Source organism: Xenopus laevis, chromosome 3S, assembly GCF_017654675.1.
Source record: "Xenopus laevis strain J_2021 chromosome 3S, Xenopus_laevis_v10.1, whole genome shotgun sequence".
Taxonomy (NCBI): Eukaryota; Metazoa; Chordata; class Amphibia; order Anura; family Pipidae; genus Xenopus; species Xenopus laevis.
Genome location: NC_054376.1, coordinates 83,928,695 through 83,954,736, shown reverse-complemented (window position 1 = coordinate 83,954,736; position 26,042 = coordinate 83,928,695). Strand labels below are relative to the sequence as shown.

Here is a 26,042-nt window from a genome sequence, read left to right as displayed (position 1 = left end):
TGTGTAAGATAGTATCCCATTTTTGTATCACTTCATGTGATTAGTGATGAGTGAATTTTTTTCGTCATATATGGTTCCATTGTGAATTTCTGAGTTTCGACACAGGCGGAAAGCTTGACGGAGCGGCACCAAAATTTCACCACATGTTTTTTTGTGCATGACAAAAATGTCGTGCAGAAAACAAAAATGTTGCATAGTAGACAAAAATGTCACCATCAAATCACCCATAGACTCTTGGCGACAAAAAAGTCAGCGCAACAAAAATGTCACCCATAGACTTTAATGTGTTTCCCAAATTTTCGTGTAGTTGCACAATTTTTTTGGCAAAGCGAAACATGAGAGATTTATTTATCACTTCATGTGATGCATTCCTCTGTAGAAGGTGGGATTGGCAAGATTGTCAGGCAGACTACTAGGATGTGACTACTAACATTCTGCTGGGTCTAAAATGATAGCTTGTATTCAAGCAGTCATGTTGAGCTCTGGATGGCTACCTTTAGATCCCTGGCTGGATATATGGTATGGTGGGAAATGTGAGCACATTTCACTTGGGAATTAAACACTTCAGAATATTTCTCTTCTGATTATATCCCTAAAGTATCTTTTACAGTATGCAAATGTATGCAAATCCACTGAACTATATGTCAATAATGTTTACATAGTACTTTCAGACAGATATTAATGTGGATGGGTAGCTAGAAACCTTTACAAAGTAGAACTTTGCAATATATAAACCACTGTTAAAAAATCAGAGCAAAATAATATGAGTAAATAGAAAAACATCTCAAAAATACTACTTAGTATTAAACGGTTAAAAAAAATCAACCAAAAACTGTTTATAGAAGATACACGTTTTGTGTTAAACTTGGCTGTAAGAGTTTGTGAAATTGTCATCAAAAGTGTTTAGCCCTTTACACTGTAACATAAGAACTGCAATTCTTATGTTTTTGTATTTTCTTTGTGTGTGTTAACTGGAGGCATGTTATTTCACCTGTCAATAGATCATATCAGGCAAACATGGCTATAACGTCCTCTTAATGCAGCATTTCACATTTTGCAAATAGGCAAATGAATCTTAATATTTCATCAAGCGAGTAATGAAATACACAGAAGCTAATTACTGAAACGCAATTAAAAATATCTACAGGCATTGCTAACTAATCACTTTTAAGATTAAATCTTTGATCATTACGGGCTTTCTGCTTTGAGGTGCACTGGTACAACAGAAAGAGAAACACATGGGCAAGTTTTTTAGAAGCAAGACTTTAGATTTATTTTATCAATGGACAAGCAAATATTGCAATTGTTGAATAAGGATTATTATGTAAAGAATTAAGAGGATTTAAATTTGAAATCAATATTTTCTCAGATGATTTGTGTCTGCAAAGTATTAAAAGTTGAAGGTAATACCAAGCTTTGGCCATCACTAGATTGTTATCAGGCAACTGGAGGCACCGTTGTTGAGAACTGCTGGGATATTATGTTATTATAGAGCAATATTTTCAACTCAACAAGGTCCACAAGAGCTGTGGAATAGCCAATTTGACTACTACCTTGACTTCTGGAATGAATGACTGTGTACAGAAAGTAATAGTGCATCCAACAAAGTAAAGTACTTTACATTTAAGAAAGCAAGAGTAATGTTCAGGGTCACTAAGGAACCTGCAATATAAAGATTCTATAAAAGTTTGAATATATCAATGGAATTCAAAAAAAAAAATGGGATTGCATCCTAACATAAAGAAGCAGATCCCCTTGAACTAAATGAAGGAAAATTTGATTGCATCCTAACTTAAAGAAGCAGATCCCCTGTAACTAAATGAAGTTTAAGAAGCAAACAAAATCAGGGAGTATAGCCTTATCATTATAGGTTAATGCCTAAGGTTTATATAGATTCATAAATTCGCCCAAGGCCATGAGGCAGTGGTTTTCATTTGTGCTCCAACATGTGGTCAGGTGCTTATCTCAGAGCAATACTGCATAAATTAAAAATGCTATCATCACGATATCTACAGCGACAAATTAGCATTTACCCTGCATCTCACAGTAACAGACCTCCAGCTTGCTTACTCCCATCAACTGAGTCATTGTATGGAGTAGTTCAGCAATATTTGAAATTTGTCACCATGAGTGATTATTCTGCATTCAATTTTAAGATTATTAGCCAGAAAGTAGCTTCTTCATTAATATAACAGAGCTATGAACAATTTATTAAGTAGATGAAAATGTAGGTCCTGTGCTAGCTACAGTATAAACTCTGCAAAAAGTCAGTCTAATCATTGAGATATTAAAACATGTTTTTTTTCTTAATGTTTTAATTAGGAAATGTATTCCTAACAGGTGACAATTAAACTTGAAGAAGTACACTAATAGTTAATTAAAATTGCATTCCGGCATTTCTATACTGAACAACATTTTGCAATAATCATTGACTTGGTATTTTTAGTATGACAAGCTCCATTAAAAACTGCTAACCTTAACCACTGGGGAGAATTAATTGTAAGCCACAGTAATTACAGATGGTAATTGATGTCATTTACCTTGTTATAGACCACTGGATGTGACGAACTTGGGACCAACCATCTGTCACATGCTGATAAATCTCAGGCTACGGGATTCATGCACTGTAAGGGGTCCTGTTGATGAAGAAATTAACAATATCACCAATCACATAAAAAAATTAGGAGTCTCATGCTAGAAAAATTGGCAGATATGTGTGTGTAGTCTTTAGATTAATGAATATAAATATTGACGAGGGACATTTTTCTGATATTTTGAAAAGTCAAAATAAGTTCTGTATTTGCGTGAGCATCAACAATATTAGAAAAAAAAATGGAATTTATTATTACTAGGCACTTATAAGTCCACGAGATCATTGTTTTAAAAAATGCTTTTTATGGTCTGCAAGCAAATTGTACTGCAACCAGCAATTTTCCAGTCATCATTCATTCATTATATGGGCATAGGTAATGGAGTACATTGATATAATATACCCTCTAACATACTGAAGACCATGTTTGCAAAAATGCTATCTTAATATATACCTATATATATATATATCTATATATATATATCTATATATATATATCTATATATATATATATATAGATAGATAGATAGATAGATAGATAGATAGATAGATAGATAGATAGATAGATAGATAGATAGATAGATAGATATAATATATATTTAAAATCTCACATTTATTATTTTCGTTTACAGTACCACTCAGCAAACAAAGTTCCTTGACATATTAATCAGCTTGTTTTAAATTAACCTCTTTGGTACTAATTTGCTACCAGAGGAATTATTATGTTGGGTTATTTCAATACCTTAAAGCTTGCATATATAAAGTACTGGAGGCTTCATAATCAATGGTACTTATCAACAAACTTGTGAGGCCCTAGGCTTTATGATGCAGACTTTATGAAGCAAAAAGACAATCAGACAAGTAAGGGAGCAGAGTAAGTAAACTATCATCCCAATGGTTAGGGAAGGCATCACATATCAGAATCGGACAAGGAGACATCTGGGAATTATTAAATTATTATTTTAGTATAAATATGGTTGTTCCTCAGGTTATGGTATGACTGATGAAATGATCACACCCACAGCTGCAGGTGCTCTTATATGGACACAATGTAGAACACTTGTTGACACAATGAATTGACATATTTGTGTCCGAACATACTTCTGTGCTTCCATATGGGTGCTAATTGCATTCATCGTGTCCTTTTAATAAATGGTGCAAGATTGCGTCTATTGGGGAACCCTGGAGCTACTGCCACCCTGGCTCTGGTGGTAGCTCCAGGTTTCCCACAGCAGTTTTTTTTGACAGGTGACCAGCAAATCAGATGTAAAAGGTATTTTGAACTCAGTGTCTCGTAAGTGACACAACCTCTACTCTGGAAATGCTAAACACAACTTGCACTGGATTTGTGTCAAACCGCAAGCGATGTTGTGCCCATTTTAACATATCTGGTTAATTGAGGCCGGCACAACCCTGTGCTTGGCCACAATGATGCTGGAATTTTGGGAATAAAGTTGCATTGTGGGTGAAAAACATGACAAATTGTCCAAAATTGCATGGTGCACACTGCACTTGCAGTCACCCCTTAGTGGTATTTTTGAAAGGCTGGAGGTGCCTTACAGAGGCCAAACAGAATATTGAAATATACAGAATAGTCTTTATCACTTTTGAAACCAGTCTTTCATTTATCCCCCCTGGCAGATACATACAAGTCTGTATGCCTTTCAATAATCCATTTTGCAGATGCTTTCCTGAGGAATAATCCCAGTTGAGGAATAAACATCAGTATAATTTCAATAGCATTAAGGTAAAAGATGCAGAGTACAGAGGCCTAATAAATTGTGATTTCACAACATAATTGTAACAATGTAATTCCTATTTGATGATCTCTTGTGGTGCTAAACTAATGTGTTTCTTTTAGCTCTTATGAAGGCTAATGAAGGCTGGTCCAAGATCATTTATATCAATTGTAGTTGTCCTTTGTGATATCTTTATGTTCTCTTCATCTTTTTTGTAGTTAGTGGTAATTGGTGTTGGAATAAGGATATTGTACCTCCAAAATACCTCCTGTGTTTTCTTTATTTTCAATACAATTATTTTCTTTCTTATACATTTATATACAGCATAAAAAAAGATTCATTCTAAATAGTACATATAAAGCAGAACACGAGAATTATATACTGCATTATTTAATCTGGGTTTGAATCGTTGGTAAAGAGAGGAGCAGTTTTATAAAAATTCGATTTTTTTCTTCAATTTAAATATCAGCATAAAAATTTTATTATTTTTGAATTTCAGTTTTCCAAAATGAGGTTTTTGATTTTTATTCATCAAAAAAAGACGTTCGATTGAGTAAATGTGGGAAATGAAATATGACAATCTTTTGTGTATGTCAATTGGCAGTGTATTTTTTTAACTTTTGTATAGTTTATTTTTTAAAAAGTCAAATTTTTTAAAATGAATGAAAAAATAATCAGATTTTTGTTGCAATCAAGATCAAGGCTGAATCCAAGAAATTATTAGTAGAATTCAGCCAAATCCAGTGCCTGACCTTATATACCGTAACTGAAAAAAACTTGCCATTTTGTGGGCAAAAATCGATATACAGTATTTACATTTTGGAAATGTTATGGTGAATTATTTAAATTTTTTCTCCTCCTTGCTACTCAATGACATACATTTTGTATTGCCTGTTATCAACTTAAGAACCAGGCGAATTATACTAATGTAAAAATACAACAGTAGCAGTTTAGGAATCCCCTTACTTTGTTAGCAGTAAAAGTAAATTGTCATTCTACTAAAAAAAAAGTGATCCATGTTTTTCAGAGCACAACGAGTGTGCAACCAACCAGCATAGCTGTGATGAAAATGCAATGTGTTTTAACACCGTGGGAGGACACAACTGTGTTTGCCAGCCTGGATATACAGGGAACGGCACTGTCTGCAAGGGTAAGCTAATATACCTGTACACATATCGTTTACTTTGAGGGGATTATTTATCAAAATCCAATTTTTCTGAAATTTTTTTAAATAAAAAAAGTCCGACCAAACTAGAATCCATGATTTACCTTTATCAATCATTAAAAAACACCAAAAAAATCAGATCAGGAAAAAACGTGACTTTTTTGGATTGTGGCAAAAAAGCAACTTTTTCGTATTGTCGCGCGGAAAAAATTTCTGATTTGACAACGGAAAAGTCAAACCATGAAATCGGAGGAATCCGCAGAAAAGCCCGAAATGTTTGGATTATCACATGAAACCCAGCGCAGACCATAATATCTTCAAATTGCAAATAGGACCTCTGCCATTGAATTCTACAGGACCTCGACAAGTTGAAGATGGCGTTTTTTCAGATTCTGACTTTTTGCATGCTCGGGGTATAATAAATCTTGAAAAATTATTTTTTTCCCACTAAGAATTTGGATTTTATAGTAAAAAAAACTAGCTTTCGGACTTTAATAAATAACCCCCTGTGAGTTTGTGAAGAACACTCTTTGAGACAATTTATTTATATTTGATCTTGCACCTAAACCCACCTTTTCAATGTCCTTCTTAATTCCTCTTTTTCTGTGTGATTGTTCATTCCAAGTAACAATGTATTTTTTTGTCAAGAATGTCTGTCCAAAAATGTATTTGAAAGTGTATTCCAAACTACAAAGAGCAGCTTTGACATGGTTAGTACAGCATGAGAATCAAAGTTAAATAAGAGGCCCTGCTAAGATTGCATCTCCACATATACTGTATAACACATTTCCTAAATAAAACAATTACAGTGTAAGTTAATAAAAAGTCTTACATTTCCCAGCAGCTGACCAGTAAATGCTACCTCCTAATTGGTTGCTATGGGTTACTAGACAGTATCAAGACCATTTATTACATTACCCCTTTAGTATTTAAAGTGGTATCATGTTGATAGTTTACTAAAAACAAATATTAAAATGCCAAAAAACGAAGATATGGTTAAATAATAGACATTAACAGTTGTGTCTTTATTTCTCTTGCTGAAGCTTTCTGCACGGACGGCTGCAGAAATGGGGGCACCTGCATAGCTCCTAATATTTGTGCATGCCCACAAGGCTTTACAGGACCAGGATGTGAAGCAGGTAAGGAGATTGGGATGTGCATAAAGGTCTGAGCAATTAACACAAAACGATTATATACTTGGGCAACTTGGTTGACCTACAGTATGTGATGCAATTTTACTTAGGTCTTCCATATACTACTAATTACTCGATGCTACTTAAGTATATAGGACTCGTTTAAAATTGCAGCCTCAGCTGCTGTCACAATACATGCAAACAATACTACATGCAAACTCCTTGCATGTATTTGCACCAAGTACACATATCCATCCTATATGTCTAATGAATAGTTCACAAGTTCAACTATTGATGCAGGGGAACTCTGCCAGTCTAGGGTTTCCTCTACTAGATGAGTCAGTACCTGATGCCATGTCAACAACTGCATCTGATGTGCAAGGCTCCAATATTCATGGGTAAAACAATGGTAACTGCACATGTTTAAAATGATACTGTCGATTTTTATTGGTGTAATTTTTATTTTTAAATTACATTGTTTATACTGCAGAAAATCACTGTAGCATGTTAAATTGTATATCTTACCTAACAAGTGTTTTTTTTTGTAGTTGTAATATTGGTGTGTAGGCAGCCATCTCAGGTCATTTTGCCTGGTCATGTGCTTTCAGAAAGAGCTAGTGCTGCACTATGAAACTGCTTTCTGACAGGCTATTGTTTCCCCTACTCAATGTAACTGAAGGAGTCGCAGTGGGACATGGATTTTTACTATTGAGTGCTGTTCTTATATTTACCAGGGAGCTGTCTGGTTAGCTTCCCGTTGTTCTACTGAGGGGCTGCTGGGGGTCACTTACAGTACAGCAGTAAAGAGTGACTGAAGTTTATCAGAGCACAAGTCCCATGACTGGAGGCACCTGGGAAACTAACAATATGTCTAGCCCCATGTCAGATTTCAAAATGAAATAAAAAATATCTGTTTGCTCTTTTGAAAAATGGATTTCAGTGCAGAAGTCTGCTGGGGCAGCACTATTAAAGGATGCATTTTGAAAAATATATCTATAGTGCAATTGTGGGGGGTGCAAATTCACTCACATGCACAGTTATGGTGGAATTGTAGGGAAACAGCTGCATTGTGGATAAAAACATGGCAACTAGCACATTGCGCAATGCACTTTGTAAATGATCCTTCTTATGTAAGGAGTGTTTGTCCAGTTAGATAAGTGGATGACTTTTTAAAGACAAATTTTTGTATCTTTTTGTATTTGGGATGAGAAATGTATCCTCCTCTTTTATTATAATTTATATATAATTATTATAATTTATAATTAAGAGCTATATGTTCAGAGCTTTCTAAATTAATCTCCACAGGCTTATATGGCCTGGTGAATTAGATTCTTTGTATGAAAGCACATACCCTTTCAGAAAACAATCAGAACACTCTGAATTCAGTGTCTGTTCGATTATTCTCACTCCTTTTTTTTAACACATATGCATATGTGGTGCTGGTTTAGTCAGTTTTTACATGCAGGATCCCTCTCTGATCAACATCAGATCAGCATATTTCTAAGTTTTTGGGTATCGTAGGAAAATCGTACGATCGTACTACGATCGGAATACGATCGTACGATGAATAAAATTCTTCAACTACGAATTCGAATGATTCTATTAGATGGTCGAATTTTGAAGTATTTTTCACTTCGAAATTCGACCATTGATAAATCTGCCCCTAAGTTTTTAAAATTATTTGTAAAAGTGTTATTGAAAGAAGTATCTAGAAGAGGAAGAGAGCATGCATTTTACTGAATGCATTATGGTTGCATACTAGCAAAAGAACAGTGAATTTATATTTTTAGTTGTATAGTAATGTACCTTGTTTATCTTCACGCTATGCTTTATTTTGCTTTATGCTTTATTTTGCTTTATGCTTTATTTTGCTTTGCCAGGAAGAATACATTTTTATTAATATTTAATTTTGTGGGCTTTATATTGTTCCTTGGTTGCTTCTTTTTATGCTTAGCTAGAATTCTTCAACTGTATTTGTGTTGTATTATTAATCCGATACACAAACTGTTACTTCAGGGAGTTTTTCTATAAATCTGCAAATTTGGCAGTGTATAAAATGCAGTCTAAGTCATGCCATTTAAGTGCTGCTTTTTTAAATTTATGTACTGTGATTCCTCTATGTTCAGTTACATTTCAAGTACCACTGTTTATAATGGTGTTTAAAGACAGATGCAGAACAGCTCACAAAAAAACATATTAGATCTGGATGAAACATTTTGTTTAAAAAGTAATGTTTATTGCTTTATATTTGCTTCTCCTTCTGCTCACAGCTGTTTATTAATCTTTCTGAACAGCAGGAATGCCCAAAGGGTATGTTACCAAACAATGCTGTTCTAATAAATGCAGATAAGTTGTGATACATTGATCAGTATACCTTTATGTGAAGGAATAAAGTGCCTTTTGGGTAAAAAAAAAGTATAGAAGGGAAAACACTGCTAGTGAGTAGTGATGGGCGAATTTGCTCCGTTTCGCTTCGCCCGAAAAATTTGCGAAACAACGCCGGCGCCCGTTTTTTTTACGCCGACGCCCGTTTTTTGACGCCAACGCAAATTTTTGCCGCGAAATTTCGCGGGCGTTTCGCGAATTTATTCGCTGGCGGCGAATCGCGCAAATTCGCCGCGAATTTGCGCCTGGCGAATAAATTCGCCCATCACTACTAGTGAGCTTATGCTACTTGGCAGGGAGCAAAGTGGTTGACAGAAGGGGCAGTTTGGAAGCAAAGTGTTGGAATACAACAGACAGAGATTGTTTCAGTGTGTGTTACTTAATGCAGGGAGGGTCTATTGCAGTTACCCGCAAAAACCTGCGGTACCCTGCGGGTTGCGGGTAGAAGTTCCGGGTGCAGGTATAGATGCAGGTCGGCGGTTCTGCAGGTTTACGGGTCACGGGCCGCGGGTCTTCTCAATAGTGATTTATACTCCTTTTTTATGATCACGCCTACTTCTGATGATGTCACTTCCTGATTTTTGATGGTCAGCATGTCGCGGGTCCGGGTTGCGGATAAGGTACTTGTGGGTCGGGTAGAGGGTCCAAGCGGGTAAGAATGCGGGTTGCGGGTCCAGGTTGCAGATTGCAGGTTGAGGGTATGGGTCAGGTACAGGTTCCAAAAAATTGACCCGCGCAGGACTCTACCGGGGCCTATTTTGACTCCCAGTCCAGTCCTGGTCTATTGTTGCTTAGCAATGTGATGTCATGTTTGACATGTAACCCTGTTTGATTTTCTTCTTCCTCTTCCTGAGTGTATTCTCTCTATGAAAGTTGTACTGAAGTGTTTAAGCTGAGTGCTATAAAGCAACTGAGTTACAGTTCACACAGAAGTTGTTGTGTCCTTCTTCACCTTCAAAGAAGCTGCACATGCAGTTCAGATCAGCTCTCTGCTAACACAAAGTAGGCACAACCAATAATTCTTATTTGAAGTAATTTGCTACAACAATTGTAGACACATACACAGACTTCTCATATACATGAAGTACTAGGTGCAGATTCACTAAAGGACGAAGTGACTTTTCGACAGCGTTGCCACCTGCAGGGACATCGCCAATTCACTAACAGGTGCAGGCATCAATTTGCTAGTGTTCATTCATGTTCAGATGACAATTCGCTCTGACGAATGGACGTTACTCCGCAAATTCACTAAAATATCGCCAGCTCAGATCAGGTGAAGTGAAATGGAGTACATAGATATTCCTCAATCTTCTGTCCAATCATATTCTGAGTGGAAAATGCATCAAAGTTCAAAAAACGTTGGCGACTTTTCCTTTTTTCAAAGTGATAGGATGCAAAAGTCCTTAAAAAAATTTTTTTGTAACCGTTTATCTCCATACATTTTCTAACATATAGAACATTTACTTCACATTGGGCTCATGTGTAGGGCATTATAACAACTATATTGTCTTTATTAAGGTTCCCTGGACATGTGTAATAAACAGTGTAAATGTAAAGTATTTGCTCGTAGAACTTTAAAAGAATTGTTCAGTGTAAAAATAAAAACTGGGTAAATAGATAGGCTGTGCAAAATAAAAAATGTTTCTAATATAGTTAGTTAGCCAAAAATGTAATGTATAAAGGCTGTTGTGATTTGATGTATAACTTGTCAGTCAGAACACTACTTCCTGCTTTTCAGCTCTCTTGGTTTACACTGACTGGTTACCCTGGCTACCAGCCAGTAAACAATCAGAGACTTGGGGGGGGGGGGCACATGGGTCAAATCTGCTGCTTTTGAATCTGAGCTGAATGCTGAGGGTCAATTGCAAACTCACTGAACAGAAATGTACCATGTGGCCCCCCTTCAAGTCGCTGACTATAGAGCTGAAAAGCAGGAAGTTGGATTCTGGCTGTTTTATTAGACATCTGTTCACTCCAGCCTTTATATATTACATTTTTGGCTAACTAACTATATTAGAAACATTTTTTATTTTGCACAGCCTATTTATTTACCCAGTTTTTATTTTCACACTGAACTATTCATTTAAATTTCCTGCCATATGCAAATTAACTTGAGCGCAAGATCTCTAGCGACATTTTGCTCTCATTGCTGAAGTACCACTAGCGAAGTGTCCGTCGATAGCGAAAATTCACCAGAAATCCCATCCGCAGGGACATCGCTAATATACTAACAGGTGTAGAGGACACTTCTCTAGCGAAAGAGACCGTCGCTAGTGTAGTTTCGATCCCTTTCGACAGGCTCATTTTCAGTCAGGTCAAACGATCATTACACTGCAAATTCATTAAAGAGCAAATCTGTCGCCAGAGTTTCCTTCGCCAGCTTAGACCTGGCAAACTGATAAGATGAAACTGCATCCTCCTCAATCTTAAGTCAGTGACATCATATCCTGTATTCCAAAAAGTTATAAAAATTAAAAAAAAAAAACGCTGGTATTTTAAAGGGTGATTGTCTATAAAAGTTTTAATTATTAAAAAAAATTATTTTAATATTTTTTTAACCATTTGAGGGTTATGCCACATTTGTTTTAGGGTGGGCTCATGTCTAGGACAATCTCTTTTGTCTTTATTTTGCTTCCTTGAGACGCAACTTCGTATTTTAGGGAATTAGCGTAGTGATACCGAACTTGATCCTGGCAAAGTGGAGCAGAGTGTGGCGTAAATTCGCCCTTTAATGAATTTGCCCTTATGTGTTTGGTGCCAGTTGGCTAGTAGACCTGGAACAAGTTTTGCACTTTTTTATGAGTTTTCCCGCATGGTATCAGTTGGAGATGTGGAAATGCTCAGCAAATGCTCCTATTTTGTGTCCCACAGTTCCACTCTCTGTTTAAGAGTTATACTAAGTGCCAGCTAAGAAAAGATAACTATTAATGACTTCTAAATGTACAAACGGTAAGCTAATCATTGAGCTTTGTCAATATAATTACATATACATAAAATGTGCTTTATCAGTCAGTTTGTTACTTTGCTTTCCTGTTAGAGGTTGTGTTATGAGTATGGTATCCTGCTTTGATCTTGAGCTTCAGATGAGAACTACCTTACAAATTAAATCCTATTTTATGTGATATTTGCATTAACAAATGATTCCTTTGAAAAACACATCAAAGGCACTTGCATAAGTTTTGCTATTTTTTTGTTTTTTTTTGCTTTATCACACAAATATGAAGAAAGCCGTTTCCATTTATTGCATAATAAAAATGCAAGATGTTTTTGCTTCTATAGATTGAGCATCCGTTGACCTTTTCTTCATCTAATTTATACCTTCTGGCAGGGATGAATTTTATTACAAACATAATTTGTACAGGACTTGACAGATACTATAAATAACCTATAAATATCTGTGTTGTTAAAATGGCCATAAGTAATATAAACACACAGTAAATACCATTTCTCTGCCTGCTATGCTAGCCTCAGTGTAGGAAAGCTCTTATAAACTATGACTCATATATTATACCTCCACCAGTCAGAAAAACAGAATACAAAACTGGAATGCACAAAATCATATTTCCATTCACACACACCATTTGCCAGCAACTGTGTTCTCTAGCACAGTTATAACGTATGCTGCATTTTGGACTTGGATACTTGGGACCCACAAGAGAACCTGACCTCAGGGGACCACCATGCTGCTGTTAAAGCTCTGCCCAGCTGAAACGTCTGCAAAAAAAATATAGGTGACAATGTATTGCAGAGTGAAACAAATGGTAGGCATTCTCCTATATTTGTGGATACATTTCCAGTATATCTTAGAGTAAAATCCAACTCCTATATATCATACCTCCCAACATTTTGGAAATAAAAAGAGGGACAAAAAAGTTGCCATTTTGACCACACCCATTTTTGTGGCCACACCCCTAAATTACAATATTAATTTTACAAAATTTGGCAGGTTAAGAAATTTTGAACATATTTCTGTAGTTTTTTTTGTCAGTTGTTACAGTTTTGCTAATGAATGTGAATTGCCCTTTAAGCTGTGAGTCTAACTTTTCTCAAGGGACCTGTTATCTTATATAGCCCAATTCTGCTACTGCATGAGATCTAGCATGCATTTATTTGCGTGTGGCGCTACAGGAGCCCTGTGCCTCCACTATATGGGAGAGCAGGTTCACTTTAATATGGCGTGCCTCCACCCAAGGTCACGACAGGCTGAACTGTAATACCCCTCCCTGGGAACTTCTCTGATCCACAATACACATACACAGTGGGACGGTTGATGTGTTTATTTGGCAGGACACTATACCTTTAAAATGCAGTTATATTGGTAGCCTGCCAATCAGGAGCAACTTCACTCAAATAACACAGCTAATGATCTCTGAACTGCTGAGTCCTGAGAAGGAATCCGTTTGGCTTTCCGTGCCCTGAGAAGAGCACGCTTTGCTCTTCAGAGCCCTGACAAGGACCCCCTTTCCTTCCGCAACCTAAAGAGAGCTTTAATTGATTTCTCTACAATATAATACAATATTACTTTAATTGATTGACTGTAGCCAATGGTCACTTTAAATCAGGGGCCATCTTCTATAACCACTTAGAGCAGATTTATCAAGGGTCGAATTTCGAATTCATGTGAGTTTTTTTAAAACTCCCATAATCTACTGTGAACTCAAAATTCAACCAATCGAAATGCATTATTAAAATCAAATTTTTTAAACTCAGGCGAATAGGATCGACCCGAAAACTCGAATCGAATTTGAATCAAATTTGATTTGAGTTTTAATAACTCGATTCAAGTTTTTTCTCTGAAAAAAACTTGAATCCCAGGAAGGCTGCAAACAATTCAGAATTGATCTCTGGACGTCTCCCATTGACCTAAACAGCAATTCGGCGGCTTTTAGGTGAGTTCTTAAAGGACCAGAGTATGATAAATCTAATTGAAATTTTTTAAAAAACTCTAATTTGGATAGCTCCCTAGTCGAATTTGCCAGTTTTGACCATAAAAAAACTTTAAAATTCAAATTTTCAATTTGACACTTGATAAATCTGCCCCTAAGTGTCAAGGGCCAACTTCTATGGCCACTTTAAGTCAGGGCATAGTTGCTAACCAACCATCCTTTGCAGTGTTCTAATTCTGCTTTTTCTTTTACTGTATATGGTCTTAATCCCAGGGAACTGTGCAAACCATTTAATTTGTGCTCTCAGAAAAGTAATATATTTTTTTTATATCATGCAATGTGCTTATGTTAAGATTCTTTGCATATGTTTATCATATGGAGCATTTAGAGATATAACAATCCAATTGTTTAAAGGACAAGGAAAGTCCAAATACAATACAATGTCTATGGAAGGGCATAACTCAATCCTCTCTGATAGTCCGTCTAATTCATTTAGCACTGAAGCCATTTAGCAGATGTAAATCTTCACTTTCCGGAAAACTGTTGGGTAGAGGAAAAAAAATACCCCTAATGCATTGCTCTGTGTCCAAGACTGCATGCTTTAATGAACTAATATGTATTAGAGTGACATAACATCCAAGTTTCACTAGTAATACTTTAATAATTGATATAGCACAAAATAAGTAAAAATAGTCTTGTCAAAGCCATATCAGTACTGATTTCTGAACATAGCGACATAGTGACGGCTCCAGTGAAGCAAGTCAATGCAAAGCAAGTGTATTTCATTGTATCTGAGAAATTCTGACCTTGAGAATGAAACCCAGGCTATAGATAGAAAAATATTGGAACATGATGTTTTAGAAAAGAGAACATTGAATCCCTGTTCTTTAAAAATGTATATATTATTTTCAAAAGTGATATGAAGATGCAGAGAAAATATATCAGATATACACTGAGAATCATAGTGAATTAAAATATTTTCTTCATTACTAAGGATAATCACTAGTAATATGTAACACAGCAGCTTCAATCAACTATAAAACTAGAAGTACTTTGAGTTCTTTGCACTGTTAATAACCATGCTGGTATGTTGGCTCCTAAAGAAAATAAAACAAAATATTATATATTTGTGTTTTGAAGCTCCAGTGGACAAAGATATGAATGAATAAAAAGCATATTATACATACATATTATATGTACATACATATATACATATTATATGGAGGTAAACCTTGCACAAACTATACATGTCAGTATATTCCCCTTGTAAGGGGAACTTTGTTGAAAAACAAAACCTTTGTGGTTCAATAGAAGTGTTGGTGTTGAGGTAAGGGGTAAGTAAAACATGCTTTTAAGGCTTTCACTTTAGCTGGGACAGCTGAAACGTTTATCAGGTACAAGGAGGCCAATAAATCATATAAAAAAGCTATCAGACAAGCTAACATTGAAGTGGAAAAGGGTATTGCACTAGGAGTAATATGAATCCAAAATTATTTTTTAAATATGTAAATAAAAAAATTAAGCAAGAAGGAATGGGACCCTTAATATCAGGGGGGGGGGTCAGCTGATTGATGAGAACAGAAAAAATCAGAAATTCTGGACTGTTATTTTTTAATCCGTCTGCACTAATGAGGAACCAGTTAAAGGGGTTGTTCACCTTCCAAACCCTTTTTCCAGTTTTCCTGTTTTCATAATATTCACCACTAACAGTTTTTTTCAATTGCTTTCCTTCTTTTTTACTGTTCTCTCAAAAATGTAGTTTAAAGTTTAATGTTACTGGCAGCTCAGTGATCCAGGAGAATTCTTATTATTCTATTACAATTTGCTACATTTAGTTGATAAAATTAGTTGATTTTTCAGTAGCATCTGTGAAATATTAGCAATTATTGTATCAATTCTAATGGCTGTCTTTAATGAAACTCAGGGATTCTGCTCATCAGGACTAAAGATTACAAATGTATCAACTGATTGTATCATTTTAGAACAGTTAAACTCTTCCTCTTCCTACCAGAGTAAAGTAAATACTTTATAAATAAAATTTAATACTTCAATATTAGAAAATCGGGCACAAATTCAAGATACAAAGTAATTGGGAAAGGTCTTTATTTCTGGTGAACTATTTGAAACCAACTGAACTGAAAAGGTGTTTGAAAGTGAACAGCCCTTTAATGAAGGTTGCCTTCCTAATAGTCCCAATTCTAGAAATACAACTAACGATGCATGGTTCATGCACAAGGAAATTCAAAAGAGACTAAAACATGTTAAGATAAACAAATGCCTGGGGCCATATGGTATTCATCCCAGGGTACTTAGTGAGCTTAGCTCTGTAATTGCCAAAATTGTTTTTACTTAATTTTTCAGGATTCATGGAGGTCTGGCATAGTGTCGAGAGACTGGAGAATTGCTAATGTGGTGCCTCTATTCAAAAAAGGATCCCGTTCTCAGCCTCAAAACTATAGGCCGGTTAATGTGGCATCAGTGGAAAGCTTTTCGAAGGTGTATTAAGGGAAAAGATACTTGACTTCATTGCAAATGAGTTTGTGCCAGCATGGTTTTAGACTAATTTAATTTCTTTTTATGAGAAGGTTATCAGGGACCTCAATTCTGGGATTGCAGTGGATGTGATCTATTTAGACTTTGCTAAAGCATTTGATACAGTGCCACACAGTAAAGCATTTGATACAGTGCCACACAGAAGGCTACTGTTTAAAAGGAATGTTTGCCTGGAACATAGGTTTTGTACCTGGATCTAGAACTGGCTAAAAGATGGATTACAAAGAGCAGAGGTAAATGGAACATTTTCTAATTAGACCAGTGTTGTTAGTGGTGTACCGCATGGCTCTGTACTAGGTCACTTGCTTTTCAACTTGTTTATTAATGACCTGGAGGTGGGCATTGAAAGTACTGTTTCTATTTTTGCAGATGATACTAAATTGTGCAGAACTATAGGTTCCATGCGGGATGCTCTGTACTTCATCATTTGCTTTTCAAATCTTTGCTGATGATACAAAATTGTGTAGAACTATAGGTTCCATGCAGGATGCTGCCACTTTGCAGAGTGATTTGTCTAAACTGGGCAGCAAACTGGAAAATGAGGTTCAATGTTGATAAATGCAAGGTTATGCACTTTGGCAAAAATAATAATACACTAAATGGCAGTGTGTTGGGAGTTTTGTTAATTCAGAAGGATAACAAGTTGTCTAATTCTGGGCAGTGTCATTCTGTGGCTACTAAAGCAAATAAGGTACTGTCCTGCATAAAGAAGGGCATAAACTCAAGCGATAAACACATACATTTTGCCTCTTTATAGGTCCCTGGTAAGGCCTCATCTGGAGTATGCAGTGCAGTTTTGGGCTACAGTCATTAAGAGGGATATAAATGAGCTGGAGAGAGTGTAGAAATATACAACTAAACTGTTAAGACAGTTATGAGGGTGGACTGTCAAGGTTGGGGTTGTTTTCTCTGGAAAAAAGACGCTCGCGAGGGGACATGATTACACTTTACAAGTACATTAGAGAACATTATAGAGAAATAGCAGGGGACCTTTTTACCAATAAAGACGATCACCACACGAGAGGCCATCCCTTCAGACTAGAGGAAATTAACTTTCATTTGAAGCAAAATAGGTGGTTCTTCACAGTCAGGACAGTGAGGTTGTGGAATGCACTGCCGGGTGATTTTGAGATGGCTGATTCTGTTAATGCTTTTAAGAGCATTGGACAAGTGTAAAATCCAAGACTATTGTGATACTAAGATCTATAGTTAGTATAGCTATAGTTATATTTAGTTATGTGAGTGAATGGAGGGGTCGGAGTTGAGTGTGTGTATGTATGCTGGATTTCATTTGGAGGAGTTGGACATTGGTCTTTTTTCAACCCGATTTAACTATGTAACTATACCAAGTTTCCTTTTATGTGGTAATGATACTCAACTATCACCATCATATATGGATCTAATTCAAGCACTCTGCATCTACACAGTAAACATAAACTACATTAGCCTATGCTGCGAGATGAAGCCACATTGGCCTATGGCGTTGTTTGCCACTGATAGCTTTGAACCAGCCCCGGGTAAATGCCAACCCCTCTCCACCCCACTCATCTGGTGACCTGGGCTAAGTTGGCTGATGACCAGCTTCAGTAGAGCATGTATAGTGTCCCATATCAAAGATTGCTCTTTTACCTGCCAATGGCAGTTCTGAATGAAGGTTTCTTTTGGTTCACTGTAGCAGTTAGTGAACTGTTCGAAACATTCTGTGGGTTTATAATTTTTAGAAACTAAATAATTTGGTAAGTAATAACATTTGATTTACTCGTAAACAATCTACCATTTCAGTTGTAAAATAAAGGTACAGTAGCATAAATGGACTTTTGCACAAATTGACTTTAAAATCAAAGTCTAGGAAATAATGAATTGTTAAAAAGCATTGGCCTTTATTGTAAACCTTCACATGTTCATCGGTATAGCAGGATTATCTACAATAAAAACACATAAGCATTTACAATATGTAATTTCATGAATTTTTGGAAATAAAATAGGTATAGTTTGAAATGGTTCTATATATTTTAACCACAGATGCTCTGAATACATCTTATTCTTTTATGCAGCTATGGTATTCTGTTATCCAGAAACCCATTAATCAGGATGCTCCAAAATAAGGCATTGCCATTTCAACAAACGCTTTTTAATTTTTTTATGATTTTGTTTTTCTCTTTAATAATTAGGCCGAACTTTGTACTTGATTATATGTAAGCCAGCATACATTTTAATTTCATGATAAAACTATTCTATATATGTTCAACACAGTTGATCTGAATACATCCCAATCTATTATGCAGCTATTCCAGGTATGGTATTCTGTTATCCAGAAACCCATTAATTAGAATGCTCTAAAATAAGGCATTGCCATTTAAACAAATACTTCTTAATTTTTTTATGATTTTGCTTTTCACTTTAATAATAAGGCTGCACCTTGTACTTGATTATATCTAAGACAGCATATGTTTTGAATTCATGATAAAACCATCCTGGGTGTTTAAAACTATTTAAAGGGAAACTATACTACTGAACAATGAATGTCTATATAAAAATATATTGCATAAAACAGATCATATATTAAACCCTGCTTCATGTAAATAATCCATTTTCAAAATAATATACTTTTTAGTAATATGTGGCATAGAGTATTCATAAATAGAAAATTGCCATTTAAAAAAAAAAAAAAATAAGGACCACCCCCTGGGATCCTAGGATTCACAGTGCACACAAACAAACCATACATGTTAGGTCACATGAACCAATTAACAGACAGAGTTTGTCATTTGCTTCCACAATTCTTCCTGTTACAGTTAAAGCTGGAGTATTTCTGGTCAGGTGATCTCTGAGGCAGCACAGTTTTGTTTAAAACAACACTTTTGTTTTATTTTAGTGCAGGGAAAGAGATCTGAGTATTTCTTTATTATAGATGAAGTGCTGACATGGTAATACATCTGCTTTGTATTAACCAAAATATTGGTTGTTTATCTAGTTATTCATTGCAAGTGCACACAGTTCAACAAAGAAAAATGTCTAATGCCGCTACTGGGATTATTGTAAACTGCCGGTAGTAAAATATAGGCATTTCATAGTAGAATGAAGTTGCCAAGACAATTTTGAAAACCCTTAAAGTACAATTGAAAGTCAGACTTTGCTGCCAAGCAATAGCTTGTTAAAGGGCTTTTTAAGCCTGCTTCTCTGTCACCCCAAACCTGAATAATTGGCCAATCTGCCAACTCCAAGTCTCAAGTTCTTGCCCGTGATTCTGAAATACTGTTCCTGATCCAGTGACCCTATTCCTTTCCTCAGGGCCGGATTTGAGGAAGCAACGCCCGAGGCCAGTGGCAGACTCTTCTCTTGCATGCTCACACCCCCTCCCATGGATGCATGGTCCTAGGGCCGGCCCCTTAGATGTGAAACCCCCCTGTGCGCACGAGAGCACACTCTCAAGCACTGGAGCACCGAATGCTCTTTAGGCAGCATGACGCCCCTAAAATGTTGCCCTCCTAAAATTTTGCCACCCTAGCCCCAGGCCTTTGTCACCTCATCATACATCCAGGTCTGCCTGTCCCTGTTTTGCTTTTTCCAAGTCCCCAATTTGACCTCAGCCAGTTTCTTTACTCTGCAAGTTGTACCTGTCCTGATCTTCCCCTTGCCTTATTCCCAATTATCTGATCTCCCGGTTTTGACCTCGGCCTGTATGGTTCTGCCCGTCCTGACCTTTGGCCTGTGTCCTGGTTTAAGTTTGTTTGCCACCTGCCCTTGACTTTTGGCCCATCTTAAGGACTTGTTTTTAAAATTTCTGTCCTGCATTTACATTTTTTCTTGAATAAATATCAGTTGAACTTGCAGTCCTTGTTAGCGGTGAGTTTCTCGGCACACAGGCTCCACACAAACCTGCAATTATTCCTAACAATGAGTTTGTTTTGAAAATAATTTGATTTCATATTTTTGTAGATTTGTTACATTCAGTGTAGGAAGTCCAGTGACAATACTGTTGGAAGTAATGGCGCTACAAATGAGTGAATGCGAATTGTTATTTTTATATGTCAAGGATGAAGGGTATTAAACTAGCAACAGCGATGTGTGATAGTTCCTGAGATAAGCACTCACATTGTCTTTTTATATATTCTGTCAGTATGACAGCTAAGTTTTGGTTTGCCCTAGGAACAGGCCCACAGGTGCCTATCAATAAATATGGCCCTACCTAATATAAATAATAACCCAGTATACACCTAAAAGAGTACTTAACCGGGGACCAGATATAAAGGGAATGTCACCCAAAAAATATTTTTTTGCCTAATAAAAGGAAACATAATTCGAAACAATTTTGCAATATACATTCATTAAAATGTTCAATGGTTGTTAAGTTATTTGTGTATGTATTGCTACTGAAAGCAGTGTGCGTCTGTCCCTTTCTATTCTCTGCCCTGATGGCTCAGACAAGGCAACTGATTAACAGACATGTCTTTTCTGGTGAGCTCAGATTCTTTTAATGTTAAGCAAATGATTTCAATAGCTGTTGCTTTTCTAATAACTTTAAAAGCACTGAACCTTTTTAATACATGTATATTGAAAAGTTGCCTAGAAGGATGTTTTCTTTTTAAACAAATATATTTTGGGGTTGATTTGTCCTTTAAGTAGCCACTTATATGTATAGTGTGCATTTCCTCATGCTGCTCCACTGCATTACGCTCGATGCCCTGCCAGGTATCTAGGGGATGGAAAACACCACATAACTATATGTGGATATCTATGCAGGGTCAGATTGGCCCACTATTAGCACTGCTCCCTGAACTCCCTTTCTGACCCCAGGTTGCCGCTGGAGGGTTGCGGCGAGGGGGGGGCATAAGGTGTCTTCGCTGCTGGGACGGGGTTCCGAGAAGTAGCTTCCCAAGTGGGCCCCCAGTCTGACCCTTTTTGTATGTGTGATCACATACATGTTGTAGGATGTCTGAATTTAGTTATTGTAAAGACTGATCACATTGCTTGTTTGGCATTATGTTAATATTCAGTTTGTATAAGGTCCAGGGGTGCTTCGCCAATGAGGCGTGTTGAGGCTGTCGCCTCAGGCGGCAGCGCCCCACTAGGTACCAGGGGCAGCAAAAATGCTGCTCCTGGTACTTTAAGAGCGAATTTCCGGGGGAGGGGGGCAGCAGCAACTGCTGCTGCCTCAGGAGGCGGAGAGGCCAGGATCGCCCCTGATAGGGTCCTATGATAAGACATACACAAGAAAATATTGTTAATATACTGTATTAAAGGAAATGTTTAACTATCGTATTCAGTTAGAAGGATCTGTGAGTTCTATCCCCCACAAATATACTGTACTCTTATTTCTATAAACAGAGAAAATGATTACAAAGCATTTATACAGTATGGTTGTTTTTTTATTCTTTGCTTCATAGACTGTATTGCACACTGAAGCATATGCATTAATGTTGCATGTTGATATGTGTATTGTATGCAGCAATGGAACTCTGTTCTATGGATACAATATGTAGTAATGGGGTCTCTGTGTTAACTGTACTATAATGTCAGCGCTGTTTCTTAGGAAAGAGCCGCCTGAGGCAGCTCCTATAATGCCGCCCCCCCTGCCCGCTTACCTTTCCGGGGGAGGCAGCAACGTTAATGCGGAGAGTGCAATAGTAAAGCCCGAAATCCAGCTCTTAAAGGCACCAGGAGTGGCTTTTTGCCACCCCTGGAACCCTATCTGGTGCTGCTGCCTGAGGCGAGTTATTCAACTTGCCTCATTTGCAGAGCGTCACTGTATATGTAAGAACAACAAACCTCTATATGACTGCCACACTGAAATTTGTTTTTTTATGTCTGTAAAATGATTCTGTCTGAAGTGCTCTTCTGACTCTTGTACAAATGACATGCACTGAATTTCTTTTCAAAACACAACTCATCTGAGTTTAATGTTACAAAGGAACACTAATAATAAAATAGTACTTTGTATTTGTTTCTAACTAAGCTACATTAATCCATATTGGTTGTTAAACAATTTATTTCATGTTTAAATGATCTTAAGCAGACCTAAGGTATGGTGAGCCAAATTACAGAAATATCCCTTATCCAGAAAACCCTATATCTCAATCATTCCGGATAATAGATCCTAAACCTGTAGCAAAAAAGAGAAAGTTGTCCCGCTAAAAATATCAAACCATTAGGCAGTGGTGCAATGAGACTGTAACCACAAAATGCATACAGACAAAGACAAGAGGTCCTCTGCACTCAACCTATTATCAATATATTATAAAGGGATACCGTTGCATAAAAACATGTATTTTTTCAAAACGCTTCAGTTAATAGTGCTGCTTCAGCTGAATTATGCTCTGAAATCTGTTTTGTAAAAAAACAAACAGATTTTTAATATTTAATTTTGAAATTTGGCATGGGGCTAGACATAATGGCCATTTTATAGGTGCCCCCAAACCATGTTACTTGTGCTCTGATAAACATCAGTCACTCTTTACTGCTGCACTGCAAGTTAGAGTGATATCACTCCCTTCCCCCCCAGCAGCCTAACAACAGAACAATGGGAAGGTAACCATAAAACAGCCCCCAACACAAGATAACAGCTGCCTGATAGATCTAAGAACAGCACTCAATAGTAAAATCCAGGTCCCACTGAGACACATTCAGTCACATTGAGTAGGAGAAACAACAGCCTGCCAGAAAGCAGTTTCATCCTAAAGTGCTGGCTCTTTCTGAAAGCACATGACCAGGCAAAATAATCTGAGATGGCTGCCTACACACCAATATTATAAATGAAAAAAAATTCACTTGCTGGTTCAGGAATGAAATTTTATATTGTAGAGTGAATTATTTTCAGTGTAAACAGTGTAATTTAGAAATAAAAACCACACCATAAAAATCATGACAGAATCCCTTTAATATATTAATAATGTGTGATGTCTTGTCTATATATATATATATATATATATATATATATATATATATATAGTCAACTACAAGAGGTCCTCTGCACCCATTATCAATATATTTAAGACAGAGACATTTTGTGCATACTGCTACTAAAAAATGCCTTACCCTTTAAACAACACAGGGATTGTTTGTCCATATATTGCAATATATTTAAGCTGGCCAACTACGTCAAAGTCATCCCATATCTGGCCAGTCCTACGCTTAATTTTCATCTGATTCATTAAGAATTCAATTGCTTAATTATACATTTTACAAAGGGACTAAGTTTTACCTGCAACTTACTAGCTGCTTTCAAAGTAAAACTCCCAAACTTGGCTGCCCTTTTATTAGACACCAGTGGGATCACCTGACTATAGCTGGGAAGGGTGGGAGCTACAACATGGAGCTGGTCACTGCTCCTGTATAACTATAACAAACAAGGGAAAGTTGTGCTCACCACTATTTTTTAAAACCATTAGGCGGGGGTGCAATGAGGGTGTGACCACAAAATACATATAGTCAACTACAAGAGGTCCTCTGCACTCAACCCATTATCAATATATTTAAGACAGAGACATTTTGTGCATACTGCTACTAAAAAATGCCTTACCCTTTAAACAACACAGGGATTGTTTGTCCATATATTGCAATATATTTAAGCTGGCCAACTACGTCAAAGTCATCCCATATCTGGCCAGTCCTACGCTTAATTTTCATCTGATTCATTAAGAATTCAATTGCTTAATTATACATTTTACAATATATATATATAGTAAAGTTGTAAATAGCATTCTCGTATAGCAAAGAACTGACAAGGCTACTTTTATTTATTACAAAAATCCTAACAAATTTGAGTTACTTCGTGTAGCAAAGTATTACTAAATATTTGAAAGACAAGATTTATGTTATATTTCCCCAATAGTCTTGAAAATAATGGTAGTGGTGTTCCTATAGCTAAAATATTACACAAACCTTCTTTAAAAACGACTGAAGTGATTGTGAAAAGATCTAAGCATGCCCTGCAGTGTATTGTTCACCTGCCGTACCTGTCACACAGAGAGTACTGTTTGTTCAGTAAAACTGCAGACAAGACAGTGCTCAGAGGTTATGTATACATCAACCTAATTCTTTTTTCTTGTTGTTGATTAGACATTGATGAATGCACTGAAGGTTTTGTTCAATGTGACAGCCGTGCTAACTGCATTAACCTACCCGGCTGGTACCACTGCGAATGCAGAGACGGCTACCATGACAATGGAATGTTTTCCTTAGGCGGAGAGTCATGTGAAGGTCAGTACAACATATTTATTAAGTGTTCTGGAAAAAACAAGTTGGGATGTCTTTTACTGAGTGGTCCTGCATTACTGCCAAGGGGATAAGTAAATGACCAGTTAAATGTTTATGGCAGTGAATATAACTCTCTGCTTGATGGCGCCATATACTGTATACATCTACCATCATTTGGGCAAAAATAAAGCTATATTAAGTAAACACAATTTCTAGAATTGCAAGCAAGAACTATTCATTGAGAGCAAGCATTTCTTTATAGGCATGCACATGCGCACAAAATGCAATGCCAAGGAAATACCCTGTGTGGAATGATGAATTGCCCTTTAACATCTGATAGGCTACTGGATGAGTCTGGGTTTGTGGATGCCAGGGGGCACTACCTGCATGAAGGTATAATGCTGAACACACCTTTTGGTGAAGGAGGAATAATGGTTGAAACTGAGACCTTTTTTTATATTTTGGGCTAGGGCCCCTGGTTCGAGTTAGAGAAAAACATAAAAGGGAAATTGTTGGTACAGTATTTTTAGAAATTCATTGAACTGTTGTAAATGTTTAATAATTCTGTTTCATCAAGTTTAAATGACATTTTTCTTGCAGTATTTAATAATTTATTTTTAATCTCCTTAACCTTATTCCAGCTGCATACAACACATTCATGCTGTGAGCATCTGACAGATGCATCCCCAGTCTAAGTGACTTCCAACAGGAGTCAGCCATGTACTACTGACAAACAGCAAGACATTTGTAATTTACAGTAGAAAATATGTTAGGCAGAGGAAGCAGAAAGGCCTGGTTCTAATAATAATTAAGAATAAACTCAGATGCTTACTGCTCCTATGTTTTTTCCAGTATAATCTTTGTCACTGGGTTGACAAGCTTTGTCCTGAGTAAATTCATGGGGGCAAATTCACTAAGGTCGAATTTTTGATAGCGAAGTCTCCGCCCCACTTTGCTAGGCATACATTTGCTACCACTACACTAATTCACTAAAATGAAATGTTGTGTCTCTGTAACCTAATGCTGGCGAAGTTTTGCTAGGGTTAATTTGTCAGCACGAGCAATTCATACTGAACTTTCGTTAGCATTCAATTTTGCTTGCGAAACTTCATTAGTGCTCTTACGCTTAGGTCAATTTAAATAGGGCCAGTACATATAGGTCTTATATATGTCTTTATTAGAGATGTTGGAGCAAATGCTTGAAGTGGCCACTTATTATTACAAGTGTCCAAGGAAGCAAAATAAAGACAAAAGAGATCATCTAATGCCCTAGACATGAGTCCACCCTAAAACAAATGTGGCATGCCCCTCAAATGGTTAAAAAACACAAAAAATTGTAATAGTTAGAGCTTTTAAGGCAATCCCGCTTTAACATATGAAAAAACACCAGCGTTT

At 36.6% G+C, this 26,042-nt stretch overlaps 1 protein-coding gene across 1 annotated transcript in view; it reads left to right on the top strand.

The window, feature by feature from the left end:
* nell2.S (neural EGFL like 2 S homeolog) overlaps window positions 1-26,042 on the top strand; it is a 132,198-nt gene that overhangs the window by 90,284 nt on the left and 15,872 nt on the right. The window contains exons 14-16 of the mRNA XM_018255905.2: window positions 5,357-5,479; window positions 6,538-6,633; window positions 24,510-24,650. Of these exons, the coding sequence (XP_018111394.1) occupies window positions 5,357-5,479; window positions 6,538-6,633; window positions 24,510-24,650 (360 nt within the window). The remainder of the gene's footprint in view (window positions 1-5,356; window positions 5,480-6,537; window positions 6,634-24,509; window positions 24,651-26,042) is intronic.